The sequence below is a fragment of the Cervus elaphus genome, chromosome 28 (assembly GCF_910594005.1).
Source record: "Cervus elaphus chromosome 28, mCerEla1.1, whole genome shotgun sequence".
Lineage (NCBI taxonomy): Eukaryota > Metazoa > Chordata > Mammalia > Artiodactyla > Cervidae > Cervus > Cervus elaphus.
Window position 1 is genome coordinate 44,241,767 of NC_057842.1, and position 21,976 is coordinate 44,263,742.

Genomic DNA, 21,976 nt, shown 5'->3' on the forward strand with positions numbered 1-21,976 from the left:
ATTGATTTTCAGATGTTCAACCAACCCTGCATCCCTGAAACAAATCCTACTTGACCATGATGTATAAGTTATTCTGTATGTTATGGATTTGTTTTGCTAGTATATTGTTGAGAATTTTTGTATCCATATTAATAAGACTTTGATCTCTAGTTTTCCTGTGATGTCTTTGTCTAGTTTTGGTATCAGGGTATTGGTGTTCTCATAGAATGAGTTGGGAAATATTCCCTCCTTATATTAGTCTGCCCGGCTTCCATAATAGAAACCTCATACTCGGTAGCTTTGACTTTATTTTCTCATGGTTCTGGATGTTAGAAGTCTGAGATCCAGGTGTCATCAGGGTTAGTTTCTAGTGATACCACTCTTCCTGGCTAGTGGGCAGCCACTTTCTCTGTGTCCTCACATTGCCTCTTTGTGCATGTATATGAAGAGGGAGACACACTCATGTCTCTTCCTCTTATCAGTACTTTCTTTTTAATCAGTCCTATTGGGTTGACGTCCTACCCTTAAGACCTTAATTAACCTCAGTTATCTCATTATGGCCCCTCTCTCCAAGTATAGTTGCCTGGGGATGCTAGAGCTTCAACATATGAATATTTGAGGGGGACACAATTCAGTCCATAGCACTCCATTTTTATTTTTTGCAAGACTTTGTGAAGAACTGATTTTAATTTTTCTTTAGATGCTTTGTAGAATTAATTTCTGAAGCCATTTAAGTCTGGGGTTCCTTTGTTTTTTGATTACTATTTGATCTCTTTACTTGCTTTAGGTCGATTCAGATTGTCTATTTCTTTCTGTCAGTTTGTCCATTTCTTCTAATTTACCTAGTTATTGGCAATAATTATTTGTAATATTTTTAATAATCCATTTTATTTCTTTGAGATTGGTGTTAATGTCATCTCTTTCATTTCTGAATCTAGTAATTTGAGTCTTCTCTCTCTCTCTCTTTTTTTTTTTTTGTCAACCTAGCTAAAAAAGTTTGTCAATTTTGTTGATCTTTTCAAAGAGTCAGGCTTTGGTTTCATTGATTTTCTCTATTTTTCTGTCCTCTAATTAATTTCTGCTTCAGTCTTTATTATTTTCTTCCTTGTGCTTGTTTTAGGTTTGGTTTGTCCTCCTCTACCCCAGTATTTTATTGAGGAAGATTAGGTTATTAATTTAATATTTTTCTTTTTAAATATAAATATTAACAGATATAAATTTGCTCTAGGCACTGCACTGCTTTAGCTGTATTCCATATGCAGTGGTTTTTATTTCTAGGCAAGCTCCATATGCGTCCCCATATGTGAGAAGACCTGCTAGTTGCCCTAATTAAATCAAGTCTTTATGTTTTAATACCTGTATTGTGGGAGTAATCCATACTGGTTTACTGAAGAAGACATCTGGATCTCGTAGCCCCAGATGTGCTTACTTATTGCCAACCTTGGGGGATCCGTTGGTTTTTCTTATTCTAGTCACTTTGGGGATGTCCGTATCTGTTTTTATCATGTGTAGTATTTGGATGGTTATTGATGGGGTTATAGATATGATCTTGTCTAGGGTCAAGAAGAAAAGGAATTGCTGGAATAGTTTCTTCCTCTTTCTATCCCTGTAATTCCTCTAGGTCTTGTCTTTCCACACAAAACAAAACACCCACACCATTTGAATAGCTCACAGATAGAGTTCAACAGGCTGTAAGAATGAGCTTTAAAAGTGTAGAAAGTCCTTATCTACTTGGGTGAGAGAGCTGAGGAGGAGGTTGGCAGGCTCTTCAGGCCCTCTACTCTCTGTACCTTAGATGGGCTCTTTCTCTCTTATCTGCAGGGTTTGGGGAGGACCATGGGGCCATCCAGATCATCATTTATGTCCCTAGTTTGTTCACCTTAGTGGGAGATTAGTGCCCTCATGGGTACTGGGACTGAAGGTGTGGGGAGGAAGCACCGTCACAGCTGTACCAGAACGCAGGCCAAAGTTGTTTCTCCTGACTCTGGGACACCGTGACTCTGGCTTGATATCTCCCAGGAATCTTGGGCCAGGTGAGGAAGGCAGTGGTTAATGGGTGAAAGAAGAGGGAACTGGGAGATTCCAACAAGCTGGCAGAGACTCCTGGAGGAGCAGAGCCATAGAGGGAGAAAGACTTTTGTTTGAATTTTATTTACACGTCATCAATAACCAAGATGATCCCATTTTCCTTGGGACACGAAGGGTCGCATGTCCTAATCCCTGCTAAAGTCTGCTTTGTTGGTGAGCAGGTGTCATTCTGCTGAGAGCTGAGCTACTGGGGTGTATGCCTCGGGGTCCATTCCTTCTCCTCTGTCGTTCCCACACACAGTGGCACCCGTGCTGCTGGGGAAAGATTCTCCAAGACCCAGAGCCCGGTGGCCTCTTGACTGCTCTCTAACCTCTGCTTCTCTGCTCTGCCTTCTTGCCTAGCAAAAACAGTGAGCACCGAGAAGTGCCTGGTGAACCCTGCGAGCATGAACCGCTACGGCCTGGACCCCTCCTCCCCCACCTTTAGCCACAGGAGCTCCCTGCCCACCTCCTCTTCGCTGTACTGCAAGCGGCAGAACTCTGGAGACGGCCACCTTGGGGGTGGCTCAGCCACCACAGTCGGTGGTCCCCGCACCAGCCCCATGTCCTCCGGAGGCCCCTCGGCACCTGGGCTGCGGCCTCCTGGCTCCAGCCCCAAGAGGAACGGGACCTCTCTTGAAGGAAACAGATGTGGTAATGTAACGCGTGGGCTGGCTTCCCCATGACCTGACCTCTTCTGCCCTTGCCCTGAGACCACCGAGTACAGAGAGACTGAGGACTGTGGCTGTTTGAATGTGGGAACACAGGGAAATTAGACGTTTCCACAACCCCCTTTGTGGATTTTTGTTGTTCTTGAAGGCAGCTGACTTCAACCTTTGACCTCAAGCAAAGACAATGGTGTATGAGAGTAGGCTAAACTGTAGGAATAAGTAGAATCCAAAATGTACAGTGGCTCAGCTACAATGGAAGTGTTTCTAGTTGGTGTGTGTATCACAATTCAGAGACCCAGGATCGTCCGTCTTGTGGCTCTGCTGTCCCCTGTGGCCTCCGTGCCCCATGCATCTAGCAGGTGGATTGAGTCGGTAACTAGCAGTTTTCGGCCGCTGCTGATTAGAAATGTTCCTTCCTGCTGCCTGTTTCCTCCTGTGGCGCTTTGCCTCCTCATCTCTCGTACTTCCTCCCTTCCATCTCATAGCAGGAGCCAAGCTCTCAGCTTCATGAGGTCTTTCACTCCAATTCGAATCCTCTGAAGCCCCAGGAAAGCAGCCTGTCTGAGGCATAGCCTAAATAGCTATGTATTGAGCACCTACTATGGGCCAGACACTCTCCACACAGTATTTATGACTTTTATGAGTTATAAATGAGCCACCAGGGAAGCCCTATTATTATATCAGGTGTATATTATTATTGTAGGCATTATTAGATTCAATTTACAGACAAAGCATGTGAAGATCAACAGAAGGTCAGACAAGCATTGAGCCAGGATTTGACTTCAGCTGGCTCCAAAGCTGGCTTTCAAAACTATGCCTGGGATTTTCACATGCTCAGTGAGCTTCAATGGGTCCCTCTGAGGTTCTAGCAGAAGGCTGGAGGGGATGGGAGCAGACAGGACTCCAACACCACCCTCTTTAACCAGGGCCTCGTCACATTTGCGAAGTGGGGTTCTTCATTTGTGTAGCTTGAATAGCGCTTGTGCAACTAAACACATGTGGAAACCATAGAGGTAAACCATGCTAAACTGAATGGCAGTAGATTAAAATAGGAGAGAAACTCCTGGCCTCCTTACCCATTTGTCACCTAGCAGCCAGCTCAGGTGCCGCCGCAGACCCTCTGGAGGGCTATTAAGTTTTCCCTCTGCCCAAAGAAGTGCTTGGTATTGCTCTGAAATTGCATCCCAAGTGAAAGCAGTCGGTATTAAGAAATCATATTTCTTTAGGAGGGTTTGACCCAAGTCATAAAACTGGAAGGGACCTAGAAATGGATTTTCCTCCATGGTGCTAACCTTAATGGTTTAAACCTGCAGAAATCAGAAACTGGTATGAGACTGTGTGAGAAGGTAGGTATCAATGATGTGACAGACTTCTCAGTCCTTTCCCTCACGTGAATACTTACCCTGGCCTACTACTGTCTTGATATATTGTCTCTGCCCATGGACTCAAGGGATGTATTCACAGGACATATTTTCCTGTTTTTTGCTGATACTCAGGTGAAAATCTGAGAGCTCACCTGTGTCTCTCATCCAAGATATAATCACTAAGAACTAGTAATATAAAGAGGTTTTGGATAACAGGAGATGCTGTAGAATTCCCAACTGCAAGTGTGTCTAAGCTTCAGAATTGAAGTGACTTCAACATTGTTCTTACCTTACCATTTACATGCTTTCCATGGGTTCAAGTTTGATCTATAGGGTATGGCCTTGGGTGGTGCATAGAGAATGATTCAACCAGAAAAAGAAGAATAGGAACGGCACTCTATGTGGGGCAGGGGGTAAAGTGAATGAAGGTATAGTAGGACTTATTCATTCTGAGGGATGAGAAGAGTTTGTGCAGGGACACGGACAGAATTCATGCTGGGAAATTTGGGGTTCAAATCAAGCAGATTGGGCTTCCTTTACTCTGTGGAAATCAGACATTTCTGAACAGGGACGTGAGATGGTGGCCACAGAACTCAGGAATATGACTGTACTGGCCACTATGGAATGATGTGTAACAATGAGACTAGCAGCTACCGTTGACTAATTCTTCCTGCTTAATGCTTCACATTATCCCATTTAATCCTCACAGTGTGGTAGGTATTTGACTGTGGAGGCAACTAAGACTCAGAGGGATGTTGGGCAATCCTGGCCAGCACGCACTCATGGGGCACAATATGCTTGTCTAAGGTCTGAGGGTGGAGCTGTGAGCAAGACAGACATGGGCCCTGTTCTCGGACGGTCTCCAATTGCAGAGAGACAGACGGTTAACAAACAAAACTGAGGGGCCCCTTTTGGAAGCCGATGGGCTTCCCTTCAGGATGCTTGTCATCAGGCTCCAGCCCAAAGCCACAGAATCACATGATTCTTACCATACTCTTGGGAAACAGGATGGAGAACCTGAAGCCCACAAAGAATAAGATGATCAGGTCCAGGAAAGAGTTGGAAACCTGGCCACTGACTCTCATTCACTGTGCTTTGCACACCGACATGCTGATAAGGCTTCAGAGGTGTGAGAAGGTAGGGCCTTCATGTTGCCCAGGACAGGCTGTGGTTTGAGGGGACCTTGGCGATCCTTCCCAACTCCTCATTTCCCAGCAGAGAAGCACAGAGACACTCGCACAGTGGTGGGTGGAGGGGCCTCTGATTCCTGGCTCATTGATCCTTCTCTTCTTTCATTGGACTCTATCATGAGCTAAAAAGTGTCCTCTGGATTAAGAGTGAGCAAAAGGAAATTATGCGTGTGCTTGTGGGCTTGTGTGAGACAGAGCGTCACACAGGCAGCCACAGGCGGACCGGGCCGTGAAGGTGTCCGGGATTACTTTAGATGGATTCATAGTCATTCCATTCCTGGTAGGTGTGAATTCAGCATTAGAAATAGCCACCATCCTATATCCATTCACAGCTGGGTTTCACTCACACATGTCTCCAGCAGCACCCAGGGGACAGACCCGACCGCGCACCAAATTCTCCAACTAGAGAATGCTCCCCTTTCACAAAGGCAATCAGCGAGTGCTTTGCACACTCTGTTCTTTTAGGAACAAGAATTTTTTTGTATCCATCATGTCTGACCACTGTGCAGTCACATCTGCCTAGACTGGCTGTGTCAGCCCAGACCCATGTGTCTTCCTGACAGCCTGACAGCAGCTGGAGGGACTGTGTGGTTATTATCTTTGTGTGAGCATGGCAGAGGCTGGAAAGCTCCCTCTCTCCCTCCTAGAGCTAGTTCGCTTTGGATCCCGAGCTGGTCTCTAGGTATGACAGCTTCCTGCTACTCTCCGTCTTGCGTGACTCTAAGGCCCCTCAGAGAGGAAACATGAAAATGCCCACAGCTAGGACCCAGGTGCCAGGAGCAGAGCCACTTTCCCTCCACACTCATCGCCTGGAGAGCCTCACCCTAAAGACAAGCCAGACCCCTTGCTCAACCCCATGGCTGTGGCTCACGGAGAGAGCCTTTCCCTGGCCTTGCTCAGAGCACCTTAGGCTCCCATGGATGGTGTTGTGAGTCGGTCTGGTGTTTTCCCTTCCTGTCAAACATGGGAAATTAGATTTGACCTCTGCTCTGATCACTCTAAAAATCATTCTTGGCACTGAAGGCTTCCCGCCTTTGTAATCAGAGCATCTATTATCACCCTGATTACTGCCGACACTCCGATGGGGCAGGCTCCAAAGGCAAATGCGATTTCCGTGGTTCCTCCTCCCCTTGTTGAGTGCAGATGTCCTTAAATGCAATGAAATCATCTCTAATAAGCATGCATCCGCATTCAGACAGCCCTGGGGTGCATTAACAGTTTCCTGGCAAAATGCACCCCCCACCTTATGCCAGATCACCTAAGGGGACCCTTTCAGGTCTAGCAAGGGAAAGGCAGGGAAAATCTCAAAGAAAATCCAATTCTCAACCAAACCATTGTATTGAGGATAGACACGGAAATGTGATAATGTACTTTTCTCAGCACCAATGCAGAGCTGTGCCTTTCTCAAGCACATTGAAAAGAGGAGGAAAAAAGAGACAGCAGAAAACTGCTGCACCCTGAGATTAAAGAACATAAATGGAAAAGAAGTCTTCTCAACTACGAACTTAGAATTACTCTGTAGGGAAGCTGCTTCATTGTTCAGAGCCTGAAAATAAGATTAAGGATTACACACACAAAGCTTTTGTGTAAATTACTAATACTGTTTTTGTGAAGTGTATTGATTTGTTTTATATTCATTGAACCCATATTACAAATATATTTGCTTGGAGCCATGGAGGAGTCAACGATTATAAACCCTGTAATGAGAGGATTCTGGGCTTCCCAGGTGGCGCTAGTGGTAAAGAACCTGCCTGCCAATGCAGGAGATGTAACAGACATTGATTTGATCCCTAGGTTGAGAAGATCCTCTGGAGGAGGGCATGGCAACCCACTCTAGTATTCTTGCCTGGAGAATCCTGTGGATGGAGAAGTTTGGCTGGCTACCATCCATGGGGTTGCAAAGAGTTGGACACGACTGAAGTGACTCAGCATGCATGCATACTATGAGAGGATTACATTTTTCACCAAACTCTTAGCCTAGGACCTGGTACAGAAGAGATGCTCATTAGGTGTCTATGGATGACTAGGGGGAAGATGAAAAAGATCATCCTCAAGAATTTAAAAGATAACTGGAGGTTACAAGCAAGCACATGCATAATGGTAAGACCTGGTACAGAAGAGATGCTCATTAGGTGTCTGTGGATGACTAGGGGGAAGATGAAAAAGATCATCCTCAAGAATTTAAAAGATAGCTGGAGGTTACAGGCAAGCACATGCATAATGGTAATACTCAGCAGAATGTGGAGAGCATCTTTAAGAGAAGAACAAACAAAGATTTGGGGGTTAAAAGTAGAGGAAGGTGACATCCAGATGGCAGGACACGGAAACGCTGCCTGTGAAGGGGTCTACCTGGGCTTTGATGACTAGTAGAACTTCTTTGGAAAGGAGGGAGGATAAACACCTAAAGAAGAGATGGCAAGAATACACAGAAGAACTATACAAAAAAGATCTTCATGACCCAGACAATCACAATGGTCTGATCACTCATCTAGAGCCAGACATCCTGGAATTCGAAGTCAAGTGGGCCTTAGAAAGCATTACTACAAACAAAGCTAGTGGAGTTGATGGAATTCTAGCTGAGTTATTTCAAATTCTAAAAGATGATGCTGTTAAAGTGCTGAACTCAATATGCCAGCAAATTTGGAAAATTCAACAGTGGCCACAGGACTGGGAAAGGTCAGTTTTCTTTCCAATCTCAAAGAAGGGCAATGCCAAAAATGTTCAAACTACTGCACAATTTTGCACTCATCTCACATGCTAGCAAGCTTGTGCTCCATATCCTTCAAGCTAGGCTTCAACAGTACATGAACCAAGAATTTCCTGATGTACAAGCTGGATTTCAAAAGGGCAGAGATCAAATTGCCAACATCCATTGGATCATAGAAAAAGCAAGAGAATTTCAGAAAAACATCTGCTTCATTGATTAAACTAAAGCCTTTGACTGTGTGGATCACAGCAAACTGTGGAGAATTCTTAAAAAGATGGGAATATCAGACCACCTTACCTGCCTCCTGAGAAACCTGTATGCAGGTCAAGAAGTAGCAGTTAGAACCGGACATGTAACAACAAACTGGTTCAAAATTGGGAAACGACTACGTCAAGGTTGTTTATTGTCACCCTGCTTATTTAACTTATATGCAGAGTACATCATGTGAAATGCCAGGCTGGATGAATCTCGTGCTATAATCAGCAGGGATGGAAGAGAGGAGATCCTTGTGAGAGGCATCCTTTTAAGAGCTTCAGAATAATTAAATTCGAGGAGCAAATAAAAGACAGGAGAGATCACTGAGGTTTCAGAAGCATGAAGAGGAGATGCTGCTTCTAGGGAAAGAGGATGGATTAGTTTGGGACATGCCAAAAAAAAACCACCACCCCCAAATATTGCCTAAATACTGACTCCCTATTCTCTTCCTCCTTCACTGATCCTGCACCTTTTAATCTGCCCTGGGGGAAAAGCATTTATGCCACAATGCAACTCATGTCCCTGACCAGCATGGACCAGGCACAGGACCAGGCTCCTGTTGTCCAGGAACCCCGTCTAGTGGGGAGGTTGGAGTGAGCGCTTCAGCAGAACCGAGGGCTGGGGAGGTGCTCAGCGTGGGCGCAGGGTACAGACCTCTCACAGACAGGGCTTCCAAGACCATGGCAGTAGAGACCCAGGACAAGCACCGAAATGTGCCCTCCATCCTACCATGTCATCTCAGGGTGATGCCAGTGAAGTCACATAGGACCTGATGTCACTTTGGCATCACAGCACTCCAGAAGCCTATCATAGGGAGCATTCTCTAGCCACCAAGGCCTGGGTCATGGGAGGCTCGGGGTCCACGGAGACAGAAGTGACCAGGAGGGGTCTCTGAAGTCTAACATGGGTCAGCGTTTCCCCTGCTGGAGGAAATCCCTCTTCTAGTGCTCTCCTCTGTATAGATGTGGGGGTGGGGGCTGCCTCTGGGGGCCTCATTCTGTCACAGGAGATCACTCAGGCCACCTTGGACTCAAGGGCCAGGCAAGGGGGCAGGCGGCAGCAGGTAGGCATCGAGCCCAAAGGCCGCAGTCTAACGGCCTCTCTCTCTGTGTTCTCCCCTCCAGCCTCAAACCTTCCTCCAGACAGGCAGGATGCCCGGCAGCCGAGGAGCAGGAACCCTTCCAGCTGGTCGGTGGAGGATGTGGTCTGGTTCCTGAAGGACGCAGACCCGCAGGCCCTGGGGCCCCATGTGGAGCTCTTCCGGAAGCATGTATGCACCGTGGGGGCCTTGGGGGTGGGGTCCGGGAGCTGTGGGGTGGGGAGCGTCTGCACTACACCCTGGGGGTGCCACTCGAGGGAGGCCAGAGGGGACCACAGGTTTCTCAGAGCAGAACAGCCACTTAGTCTTACTCTGAAGGCACGTTTGTCCCACCTGTGCCCTCACTTGGCCTTTGTCAGGAGTCCTGTTTTCTCGGCCGTCTATTTGTGCATTCAGCAAACATTGGTAACACACCTACAACGTGCCAGCAAACTAACAGTGCCTATTCTTAAGCTGCTTTGAGGATTAAATGAAAAAATGCACATAAAGCGTGTAGCACGATGCCTGGCTTGAAGATGGCCTTTGGTTAGCAGGTATTTGTATCGGAGATTCTAAAATATATAAAGATGGTAAATTTTTTTCAGTGGTAATAATTAGTATTTTATCTGCCAAGCCTACTGTGTCATGGTTACAATTGTTGCCATAACCAGTTACCACAAATGTAGTAACTTAAAACCACAGAAATTTATAATCTTGCAATTCAGTGGGTCAGAAGTCTGACAGGGGTCTCTCTAAGAGAAGACCATGGTGTTGGTGGGGCTGACATCTTTCTGGAAGCTTTAGGGAGAATTCATTTCCTTGCCTTTTCAGCATCGAGATCCACCTTCATTCTTGGCTCCTACCTCCCCGTCTTCATCCTTGGAGCCAACAATACCAAGCTAAGTCCTTCTCAAGCTGCCAGCTCTTTGGTTCTTTCTTCTGATTTCTTCCTCCACTTCTGAGGACTGTGTGATTGCATTGTCTCCCTCCCTCCCTGATAATCCAGGACATTCTTCCTGTTTTAAATGTAGCTGGTTAAGTAGCTTAATTCCATCTGCAGCCTTAATTACCCTTTGCCAGTTAACCTACCATATTCACAGCTTCCAGGGACTAGGACGTAGACCTCTCATGTGAAGGAGAGGAAGCATTCTACCAGCCTTACCATTTTTTTTTTTTCTCCTCTTTTATTTGAAATGAAGATCACAAAAATCATACACTCAGACCTGGAGAGGATCGTCATCTAACCCAACACTTATATTTTATTAGGGATATATTTGACATCAGCTAACAGTGGGGCGTTGAGAGCAAGGACCACAGAGGGATGATGTTTAGACAGATCTGAGGGAGGACTCTGGTTCCTTTCCAGCATGACAGGAGTCAGCAGAAGTCTAGGCAGTGGGTAAAGAGAGAACATTAGGCCATGAGGCCCCTGGGAGGGTTCACAGATGAGCTTTGCCATGCTACCAAGGACATGTGGTGTGAGTGACACAGAGTAGGTGCTTCTCTGGCTGAATGGCTGGTTGGTTAGAGGAACAGAAGGGGCTGATAACACTTGAAGTTATGTGAGTCCTGTGCTGTGCCTCTTCTTCCCAGCTGAGCACCTAAAATCTCCACCCTTTCTCTCTAGTGTTCTGAAAGTAGCACTATAGATAAAGGAGGAAGCCCAGCCGTACTAAGTTTGTAAATTCAACATGCAATCTGGATGGGTTACCATTTTCAGAGATGAATGGGAGCAATTTCAGGACCTCAAAGGATTGGCTTCCCCTTAGTATGTGTTTGTGCTAAACCCTTGGATGAAGCAGGTGCATTCTTTAGTTGTGTGCCACCTAGTATTATTGATAGGGTCAAAAAGCACCTGAAATCCCTTTTAGACTGTCATTAGCAATTTGATAACCAGCTGAAAGCTGGTGGGCTTACCAAAAAAAGAAACCAGCGATTAGGATGATGAATGGAAGTCAGGCCCTTATACCAGCACCTGGAATGGGAAGGGAACCACTAGTTTCAGGGTCTCATGAGATGATACTTTGTCTTAGTCAGTCCAGGCTGCTGTAACAAAGTACCATAGACTGAGTGGCTTATGAACAATGGCCATTCATTTCTCAGTTCTGGAGGCTGGAAGTCCCAGGTCGGGTTGCCATCAAGTTCGGCTTTCAGTGAGAGCCCCCTTTCAGGTTTTGGACTGCTGTCTTCTCATTTCACGAGGACACTAATCCCATTCAAGAAGGCTCCACCCTCATGGCCTATGTACTTCTCAAACTCACACCTCCAAACACCATTGCTTGAGGGTTAGGATTTCAACATATGGATTTGGGGAGCAGGTGGGGAGGACACATTCAGTCCACTGAAGCTTTCTTGCTTCTTCAGCCCTAGATTGGGTAAAGTGGTAAACATATGCATGGTATTGGGAATATGGCTGGGATTAGGTTAGATTCCTTCTATCAGGAGAGAGCAGTAATATGAAAGATCCAGTGTATCAAATGACCCCAGGGAGAATGTAGGATGAGGAGCACATAGCATTTGTGGGCTTTCATTTATTTCTTCAAGATACTGCCATGGGACTAGGAGAATATACATCTAAGTAAATCCATATTCCCTTACCTTATTTCCTGACCATACTCTTAACCGTGGCCACTATTTGATTACTTTGACCACCTCCTGGGTTTTCTCTTTTCTCATCCTGTTCCACCAGGAGATTGATGGCAATGCCCTCTTATTGCTGAAGAGTGACATGATCATGAAATACTTGGGCCTGAAGCTGGGGCCTGCGCTGAAACTCTGCTACCATATTGATCAACTGAAGAAAGACAAGTTCTGAAGGTGTTTAAAAGATACAAGCAAAGTCCAGACAGCAGAATCTCCAGACCATCTGCCTTACCAACATCACCACCATCACAAGGACTCCCTTCTGAAAAAGAACTGTCACAAAGACTTGGTCTTTTTTTTTTTTTTAATAAAATTTGTAGGTCTTGACCTTTTAAAAAATTCAACATGGCCCTTTTGAAAGGTCCCTTTGTTTTAATGATTTGCCAAAAAATTAACAAAAAAAATGCCCATTATTTTTAACATTCCTAGTTGGTTGGTTCCTCTTAGGGTAGGTCCTGTTTCTATAATGAGAGTTTGGGGAACCGAAGGCTATCACCCAAGGAGGACCTCGGAGATTTCCAAGCATGTGGGAAGAACCTTTGTCCCTGCAGGCTCTGTGGGGATGCCCACCACAGCAGCCCCCCATCTTTAACTCTGACCTGGAGACCTATCATTGTGAACCTTGCTTGATTCAGCTCTGGAAGCTGTCTTCTGAGGATAAATGCCTCACCTTGCACTATCCGGAAAACTTGAATTCTTTTGCTCTCTGAAAGAGAAGAAGAAAAAGAATCTTTTCTATCAATACCTAGTTATCTGAAGTACTGTGTTGTCCCACTAGGGGGCAGACTGCCAATGTAATTTCAGGACCCTCACTGCAGCAGCCTGATACTCAGTATCCAGTGGATGAATTAGGGTTTCTGGGAACAAGATCTAGCCTACACAGACACAGAGAATTTATTCCACAGTCAGGACCACAGATTGCAATGTGGGAAGAAACCGTCTTCTAGAAGGTTCTTGTTCATAACCAGTCATTATCGACTGCCTGAGATGCACAAGCAGCAAAGGCAAAAATTTGGAAGCACGTTCTTCCCAGATGGGGCTTTGGAGTCCCTTCCCTTCCAGAGTCCTTACTGAGGTGTCGATGTATTGGCGCGCCAGAGACTCTTAGTAACATTTAACCACAGCGTTTCTTTCAAAAAGAAAAAAGATGCCTCAACTAAGCTTTGAAATCAGAAGGTGTTGATTTCTAGTCACACTGTGGGATTATATAGCTGTATCTGTGGCTAATTTTAATAATAATAGCATGTACACAGACATGCTATTATTGGGTTTAATTCAATTTACAAATCGGTTTTCCTTTCTCACTCTGGAATAATAGAAAAAAATTGATTTCTACCCCTTTGCAGCTGTGTCCAGGGAAGGGCAATGAACCCACAATTTACTAGGCAGAAGGGCAGCCGCATCTCCATTCTTCTTATCTTTTCCTTTCTCTCTTTTCCTGTCTCCTTTTTACTTCCTCTCTCACTGAATAGGGGACATATCTTCAAAATGAATTCACCTTTGCCATGGGCATATCCTCTTCTGTAAAAAAGAAAAAAGAAAAAAAATCCATATTGTTGGACGTGAGGAGATGAATGCTAGACTTTGTGTTCCCTGGGAGGGGGAGGATCAACGATAACTCCAGACCTCCCTTGGCCCAATGCAGAGCAGAAAGGGCACACCATCCTCAGGACACAGCCTGGACAGGTGTCTCACTGGTGAGCAGGAGCCTCTCACCCCTCTGTTAGGACTTCCCTGGTGGCTCAGTGGCAAAGAACCCACCTGCCAATGCAGGAGATGCAGGTTCGATCCCTGGGTCGGAAGATCCTCTAGAGAAGGAAATGGCAACCCACTGCAGTATTCTTGTCTGAAAAATCACATGGATAAAATCCCTAAGAAGCCTCCCATGCCATGCTCTTAGACCCATTTTAATGAGTGATATTTGAGAAAGCACATCAGAGCAGAATCCTTTTTAGACAAACAGTGGCTGACTTGAAGTGTGACAGAGAAGGGACAAAGGAGAACGTACAGGACAGAGGAGAATGTCCTAAAACTGCCCACGAAACTGAGCTTGAGTTATCAGGCTATGGAAGAGTTGAATGTCTGTCAGTTCCGGCTGCTGACTAAACTATCCTGAATCAGGCCTTGGGACAGTGTCTTCAAGATTTTGAAGCAATAAATTGACTCTGTTCCTCTAAGTTTGCTCATTGTGACGTGCTCACAGCTGGTCTGGAATTAAATAGTCTCCCTCAGAAAACCATGGGGAGTGTATATATTCAGAACAGCCAGTATGAAAGCAGTGAGATCCAGAAAAATTCCACAACAACCCATGTTCCTCACTCCAAGCCCTCTGAGACTTGCGGTGCCTCTTCCATCAACGTATGCCCCGTACGCTGTTGTTGCTTAGTCGCTAAGTCATGTCCAGCTCTTTTATGACTCCATGGACTGTAGCCTGCCAGGCTCCTCTGTCCATGGGAATTCCCAGGCAAGAATACTGGAATAGGTTATCATTTCCTTCTCCAGGGGATCTTCCCAACCCAGGGATCGAACCCGAATCTCCTGCACTGGCAGCCAGGTTCTTTACTACTGAGTCACCTGGGAAGCCCTGTACCTCATACAGAGACTTTCAAAACTTTCTACCATTCTTGCTAGTGCTTCCCTTGGCACAAAAATACCAACATTGGTGCCACCAAGTGAAAATCATCCTCAGAAAATATCGAGGAGATACTTGGAGTTTTCAGGGGAGAGAGATTTTCCCATCTTGAGGAGAAAACTGGGTCCATGTTCATGTGGATCTGTTCTCACAGAGGTGCTGTCTTATTTTGCTTTAAACTTTAAGCAGGACAGATTGCTGCAGCCATGATATTTAAGGTTTGACTTTTTAAAAATCTCATTACTCTTAAAATGAATGCTGCCACATCAGAGAATAACCCAGGGAGGAAATTCTTCCTTGCCTGTTTTTACACTGAAATGCAATTAGCCGGCCAAATTATTGTCGCCAATCCTGCAATTATAATTAATTTTCACCCTTTTCAAAAATCTTGTCAAACCAGGCAGATAAATAGCTTAGCAAATGTAAAACATGCCGGGCCATCTCCTCTACATGGACCTTACCGAGTCAGGCCATGTGTATCACTCTAATCTGAATGGGAGCTTATTTGGGGGGAGGCCTTGCACTTGTACAGATGTGGTACTTGTTATTCCATGGCAGTAGCTTCGCTTCAGGTTGTGGTGAATAATGATAGAGTTTTGCATAATTTCAAATTAGAGTGTGTGTGCGCGCGGGCGTGTGCGTTCATGTTCGAAACATTTCCAATTATACTTGTCTGTTAAACACTTAAAAAAAAATCTTAGACAATTTTATTGCCTAAGGCATTTAAAATATTTTATAAAGCACATTATTCCTTTTGTGAAGATTTTAGGTGAAAGATGTGCATTTCATGTGTGTATGTGTCTGTGGGTACGCGCGTGCACGCACGCAGGCACATGCGTACTTCCTGGCAGCGCAGTGGGAAGAGCCTTTGAAAGTGGCTGGGAATGTATCAGCTCTTGCATTTGCTTTGTTTCTAATGCCTTCCCAGTTTCGTAGCACTGAGGTAGGACCCACCCCAGGCAGCAGGGTGCACCCTGGAGGCAGCTGGGGGCCGGCGCTGGGATTCTAGACCTGCCCGCTGTCAGGCGCTGACTGGGCCCGCCCAGCCAGCCCAGGCTCTGCTCCCCATGACTTGAGAGGACAGGCCTCGCCAGCGGGCCCACTAGGCGGGCAATGGGCATCCTGAGCGCCTGGTGCGGTGCCCGCCACGGCTCCACGCACTCCCGTCATCTGTCGTCAGCAGGGCTATCTGCTGTTTTCCTTTACAGCAGGAGAAAGGAATGGGACGCTCCTCAAGAGAAACAAAGAGGATAGTAAAATACACTGGGAAGGAAGACCGAGCTGAGGTTGGTGTATGTGAGGAGGAAACAGCAGGAGAGGAAGCCAAAAGTGACTTAGAAAGCGGAGAACACCTCTTCTAACAGGCCCAACTCTTTCAGCTACAATTACCTATTTTTGTATTTATGTGCTGTATGGAATACTTCTCTTTTTTAATTAAAATTATTTTTTTATTACTTTCTGAGATGGTTTTAAGGAAAATTTTATTATAGCTCTGAAGATGATTGGAAATGCCCAGAAGTGACCAGGGACTCAAATTTAGTCATTGTCAGAAGTTCTTGAAAGGCGGAGACACTTTGTTTTCTTTCTAAAGAACCAGACAGGTTTCCATCCATGTGAGAAGGTGAGTTGTGATGTTTGCTCTGACCGGTGCTTTTTCAGCTCTTCTCTGATGGGCTTAGAGGAGGAGGAGAGACTCATTTTCCCCCCTTACACCTCAGATAACAAGACAGAAGAAGGGGAAGGAGGAGATGATTTTTGGTCAGGGAGAGGGATGAACGCCTGTCTGTGGGCGAGGTTTATCTGTAGTCACTAACACACTCCAAGAAGTAACACAGTCCTGCTGTAGTCTTGCCGCATGCCGCAGCCCCAGTGGCAGGAGAAGGCTGCGCTGAGCCCCGCAGATGGTCAGCCATCTAGCGGTGCAGAGAGTCCCGCTCCCAGCTCGTGACGTCACCCCAGTGGCTCCTCTCACGTGACTCCCCGCCACACTGCCCCGGGAAGAGGGCTGGGAGCCCCCGCTTCCAGGGTGCCCTTCCCTCCAACCTTTATCCTAATCGAAGACGATTCCTTCACGGGCAATTGGAAGCTGGAATTTTTTGGAAATGTAGCGTTTAGTTGAAAGAGAATCGTTCTTATTTATTGCCACCAGTTAAATATTATGGAAACATGTCTGCTAACAATTTGCTTTGTGTAATTTGTTCTAATGCTAATAAGCAACAGCTGGGACACTTCCTGTGGTGAATTCCTTTGTGGTTACAGTGGTATTATCACACACGGACTTCACCAAATCGCTGAACTTGAGAAGAACACTCACTCCGGCTCTCCCAGGCTGCAGGAAATTCCCCGCACTTAGAAGCAGTTCTGGGCAAGGCATTTTTTTTTTAGAGGAGGTTGTGCTTTTCTTCACTCCCTGCTCCTGAAGAGGGCTGCAGAACGGTGCTCTTCAAGTCCCACCTAGAGAGCCTGGGATTCTCCTCCCTCTCAGCCATGAGCTTGATCTCCTCCGGAGGAAACACAGCAAGCAGAGCTAAAGAGTGACACCTTCCTCCAGGTCCGTGCACGGTGCCCAGAGTGAATACAGAGTAAAGAGTGAAAAAGGCAGTGGAAGGTGGTCTTCTGTCCACCTCGTGTGGGCTGCGCCTTCCCCACCGGGCTTCCATCAGCAGACGAGGCCCAAGAGGGGTGGCGATGCATCCAAGAGCCAGGAGCTGCTCAGAAGAGGAGGAGGTGATGACAGCAGACAGTGTGGGCATCTTCCCTCCGAAGGGTCTAGACGCACCACTCAGACTTTCTCCGGGCTGCCAGCCCACCGTTCTCCGCTCTGTAGCTCCACCGCAGGACCTGAGCCTTTGTGCTGTTTCCTCATATCAGATTTTTGTTGTAAAGGCCAACACAAACGCCTCCTATTGGATTCTGGAACATAACCAAAGCCTTGCTTCTCCACTATGAAGTGAGCCTTGCTCTCTATGAAACAGTAGACCCTCGCTGGGTGTCGTTTTACAGTAAGCATATGTGACCGGAGGCTACCTCCACCACAAATGTAGCATCCTTAAACCTCAGGTGGGCCCCACCTCCCCCTCCAGTGCTGGAATGCCTTTCCTACACCCCTGAGAAACAGCTCTGCCTGACCACTTCCCATTAGGGGGAGTTGAGTCCCATAGGAAGTGGCTTATTTCTCTGTTGGACGGCTCTGGTTGTGAAAACGTTATTTCTCAGGGAGACACAGATGTCTGTGAATCAGACACAGACGTTTGAGACGAAGCCAACTCTGCAATCTTTCTCTTTTCAACAGAGCTTGTCCGTGCAGTAACCACACCTATAATACAAATTAACATTGGCAAGTAGGCCCCAGCCCCACTACATTAGCGTAGAAGAGTAGACACTGTGTATGAATGGGGGACTCAGATAGGTCATGGCCATCAGATTCATCAGGCCTGTCAGGAAAAACTATCGAAATTCTTGCGGCCTCACACACACAGAAAAGGGTGTCTTGGGAGAATCTTTAGTGTAGTTGTAAATCTGGCTGTGGTCATATAAGCATGTGAGTTATAAAAGATTGCATGAAAAAAATCTGTAAGTCCATGTTCCTCAATAACTGGAAAAGACTTGGAGGTCCTATCTCTTAATTGTACTCGCTGGTGATATAATAAACTAAAGAAGCTTTAGTTTAGCCAAAAACAAGTTATAATTGATGACAGAAAAGTAAACATGGTCTGTTGTGAATTTAAGCAAGAGTGATGGAGTTTATGACGCCAAGCCCAAGTGGATTTCGTGCTTGTGTGTGTGCATGCCCTGACGACTGTGTATTTGTGAGTTAGTGTGATAAGAGGTGGGGATTGGGGAAGGTATGAGGAGAGACTGCAAAAGGGAGCTTTTGCTTTCTAGAGCATTCTTATTCAGGAGAACTATCTAGCAACGATTTAGAAATCAGATCCCAAAGTAACATGTAGTTTATGTACTTTGCTTAGATAAAATTCTGAATAATGGAACAGATTCTCTGAAAATATTTAAAACTTGGTATTTGGAAAAAGTAGCTACCATCCAGCACCTTGCCTTGTGGCACCTGCCGTATAAAAGTTACCTCATTAACATTCATCCGCTGAAGGAAGGAGTGCTTGACTAGTTTCCGTATTTTATTCAAAAAGTCACTGATTTCCTTTTTGGACACCATGTCTTTACTGAAAGGAGAAGTGCTGAAGAGAGGAGGCCAAAAGAAGAGCTGAGGCCTTTCGTTTCCTCTAGTTCCCCAAACGCTCAGGGAGGTCAACCCCCCAGCTGTGGACTCCTCACTCCTCTTTTCATCTTAGGATCTCACATTCTCACTGGCCTATCAGAGAATAACAATAGATTCTTTCCAGCTTTACTATTAAGACATCTTTTCCTTCTCAGTCCACGATGGCTCTCAGCTCTGAGTAGGGTTTCCGTGGGCCGGTTAGTCACCCAGGGACAGTCAGGGTCCCCGGGAGTCCGAGGGCATGTCCCCTGAGCCCTGTGCTCCCAGTGCCTTGCTCACCGTGGAGAGGGCAGGTCAGCAGAGCCAGCAAGCCCCCCACAAGCCACTCTGTCATCTCTTGATGGTGGCCCGGCTGGGAAGGCGCACCCTGCAGGAGGTGGGTAGGAGACCACCTTCTCCTGCCCTTTTCACTCTTCACCCGTCTTCACCCCTTGAGAGCCGATTTGGAGAGATCAGGGGCTTCTTTTTTCTCTCCCACATAGTTACACAGGAGCATTGATTATAGAACCACGTGACTGACTTTCTTTTTCCACAACCACACCAAATTTTGGAGTGTTTCACTTTCAAAGAAATCAGCTCAAAAGCCTGAGCATCTGTCCCAAGGATGTTGTCATTGCTTAGAATATTTCTAGTGCATCTCTTTTGGGGTCATCTTTAGAAGCTAGAACACATTCTTTTCAAAGTGGAAAGCCCATTATCATCACTGGAGGGTGGATTCTTTTTTCTTTTTGATGTCAAAGGCATTGGGGTCATGTCTGCACAGCAGCGCAGCTGATCCACTTGAGATGTCAAAAAGTGTGTCTCTATACTCATCAGTCTGTCTTTTCCTCATGTTTCCTTACTGGATGCAGATGGTCTGAACAATAACAGACACAACTCATTGTTAACTTGAATATATCAGTATAAGGAGCTGTACTGCAGAGACTGCTTTGGCGAGCAACATCACCTGGATGAACATTCAACATGTTCATTGTAAAGCTCGTTTGTCGTTCGCCCCTGTATCTCTAGGCATTGTAAGCTCAGGATATTGTGAGTGTCCTACAACCCCAAATAGCAGGGGAACTTGGAGGAAGAAGCCTTGGGGGACACCTGGACAGCTCATCTCCGGGGGAGAGCCTTCTCCCAGTGGTTCTCACCACTCTGGAGGCAGATTACGGTGCAGTGCGATGAAGCCAGCCCTCCAAGCTGCCTCATGCCCCATCTCCTCATCTGGAAAAGAAGTGGGATCCAGATGTCCTTCACAGGCATTTACAGCTATTACTTCAACAAAGGTCAGTGGGGCTGTTGGCTCCTCCGTGTTCTGTTTTACGATTTCCAGCTTCTGCCTCTCCTCCTGTCTGACCTCGTCTAGATGTTTTCTCATTCTCTTCTCTCACTGGCCCCTTGTGGTTGTTCAGTCACTCAGTCATGTCTGATTCTTTGCGACCCCATGGACTGCAGCACGCCAGGCTTCCCTGTCCATTACCAACTCCCAGAGCTTGCTCAAACTCATGTCCATCGAGGCATTGATGCCATCCAACCATCTCATCCTCTGTCGTCCCCTTCTCCTCCTGCCTTCAATCTTTCCCAGCATCAGGGTCTTTTCCAATGAGTCAGTTCTTCCTATCAGATGGCCAACGTATTGGAGTTTCAGCCTCAACATCAGTCCTATGGCTCATCCTCAAAGCCACTGAAGTATCACTGTGCTATCCTTTCTCATTATCTTTACTTTCCATTTCTTACTTTGTTCCTGCCTCTGTGTTTCCATTCCATCAGCTCCAGTGCCTTGGGGGAAAAAGAGGAGATGGAGAGGGAAATAAAGAATTAACAAGTAGCCTCTTCCCCACCTAACTGGGCCATCCTGACCCTTGCCTGCCTCCCACCACCCCATCATTAGCCACCTACAACATTCCTCGGCTCTGTGGTGCTTCCGGCCCAATCTCCACCTGTTCATTCCACTCCTCAAGGTCCTGTCCTCTCAATCTGTCCTTGAGTTTGGGAACAAGAGCCCTGTCCCTGTTAATGGCTTCATTCTGTGATTCACCCTGACATCTCCCTCATAGGCCTCCTCAGCCTTCTTCCAGCATCGGCCCTAGTGCCCACCCCATCAGGTGTCCCTCCTCTTTCAGCCCCGAAGGTCAAGAGCCAAGTGACCTGGAGGTGATGGGACACACACACCTCTTGAAAAGCATGAGTTGTTTCTCCCAGCCATGCTGGCTCCTGTAGCCTGCATGGAGTCACTCTGCCCTCCAGGAGCAATTCAGGCCATCCTACCATTCCTCATAGAACATGTAGCTTTGTCCAGACCCAGTGAGCACTGACTGCAGCTCCCAGCAACCAAAGCCAGGCCAGGGTCTCCGTTCAAATAAGGAGGGCGGCCAGGATCAGAGGTGAGGCACAATGACCTACATCAGAAGCACTTCTAAGGTAAGGGTTGTTTTTAGGCATTTACAAGTCTGCTGAGATGTTTGCAGTGTTAAGGGGCTTGTGTCTCAGTAGGGGAAGATGACGACATATTTCCCAAAGGAAAATGTGGATTCAAGGAGGGAGAAAGGCAGCAAAATTCTGGAACAAGGATGCTCTGTCCCTGGCCTTTATCTAGCACTGTCACACCCGCTTAGGGTCTTTCTAGAAATCAAGCTTGTTTCCCTCCACAGGAACCAAAAGTGTCTGTGCTCAAATGTGAAAGAGTTTGGAGAACTTTGATTTCTTTCATTCTCCACTGTTTACTAAGTCACAGTACTTTTGCTGTCATCTTCCAGCTATATCTTGGATCACATGAGGATTTTAAAGAAATGAGCTTGTCTTATCTCATCTTCCAGATCTTTTGAAATAGCAGTTGTCTTATATAGTGTATATTTTCATTTTATAGTTACCGGTTGATTAGATTATTTCTCTCCTGTATATACATAAAATAATTTTATGAATACAAAGATTTTATACTAAAAGTACATCTGTAGATAAATTGACTTTTTATTCTATACACATGAAAACTAAATAGATGAATTAAAATCATTTCATCATAATTGTATTCTGTTGCAAATTTTTCTCCACATTGACAGTGAAAACTTTTTATTAAGGTCTGTTGTAACATCACAGAACATCGGAGGCTAAAAGTTTTGTGTTTTACTACTATGCTAGATTGTGATTATCTGACAAGGCTCTAGGTAAATAATG

The 21,976-nt window shown here is 46.0% G+C and overlaps 1 protein-coding gene across 7 annotated transcripts in view; it reads left to right on the forward strand.

Moving 5' to 3' along the window:
• The window catches only part of SCML4 (Scm polycomb group protein like 4), a 102,667-nt gene extending 84,552 nt beyond the window's left edge, over positions 1-18,115 (forward strand). For 6 of the 7 annotated variants that reach the window (XM_043890325.1, XM_043890322.1, XM_043890320.1 and 3 more), the window contains 3 exons: positions 2,410-2,700; positions 9,358-9,503; positions 12,001-18,115. In XM_043890325.1, coding sequence (XP_043746260.1) covers positions 2,410-2,700; positions 9,358-9,503; positions 12,001-12,126 — 563 coding nt within the window. In that variant the 3' untranslated portion in view covers positions 12,127-18,115. The remainder of the gene's footprint in view (positions 1-2,409; positions 2,701-9,357; positions 9,504-12,000) is intronic. The other variant, XM_043890326.1, reaches the window with a different exon arrangement.
• The last annotated feature ends 3,861 nt before the right edge of the window (positions 18,116-21,976 follow it).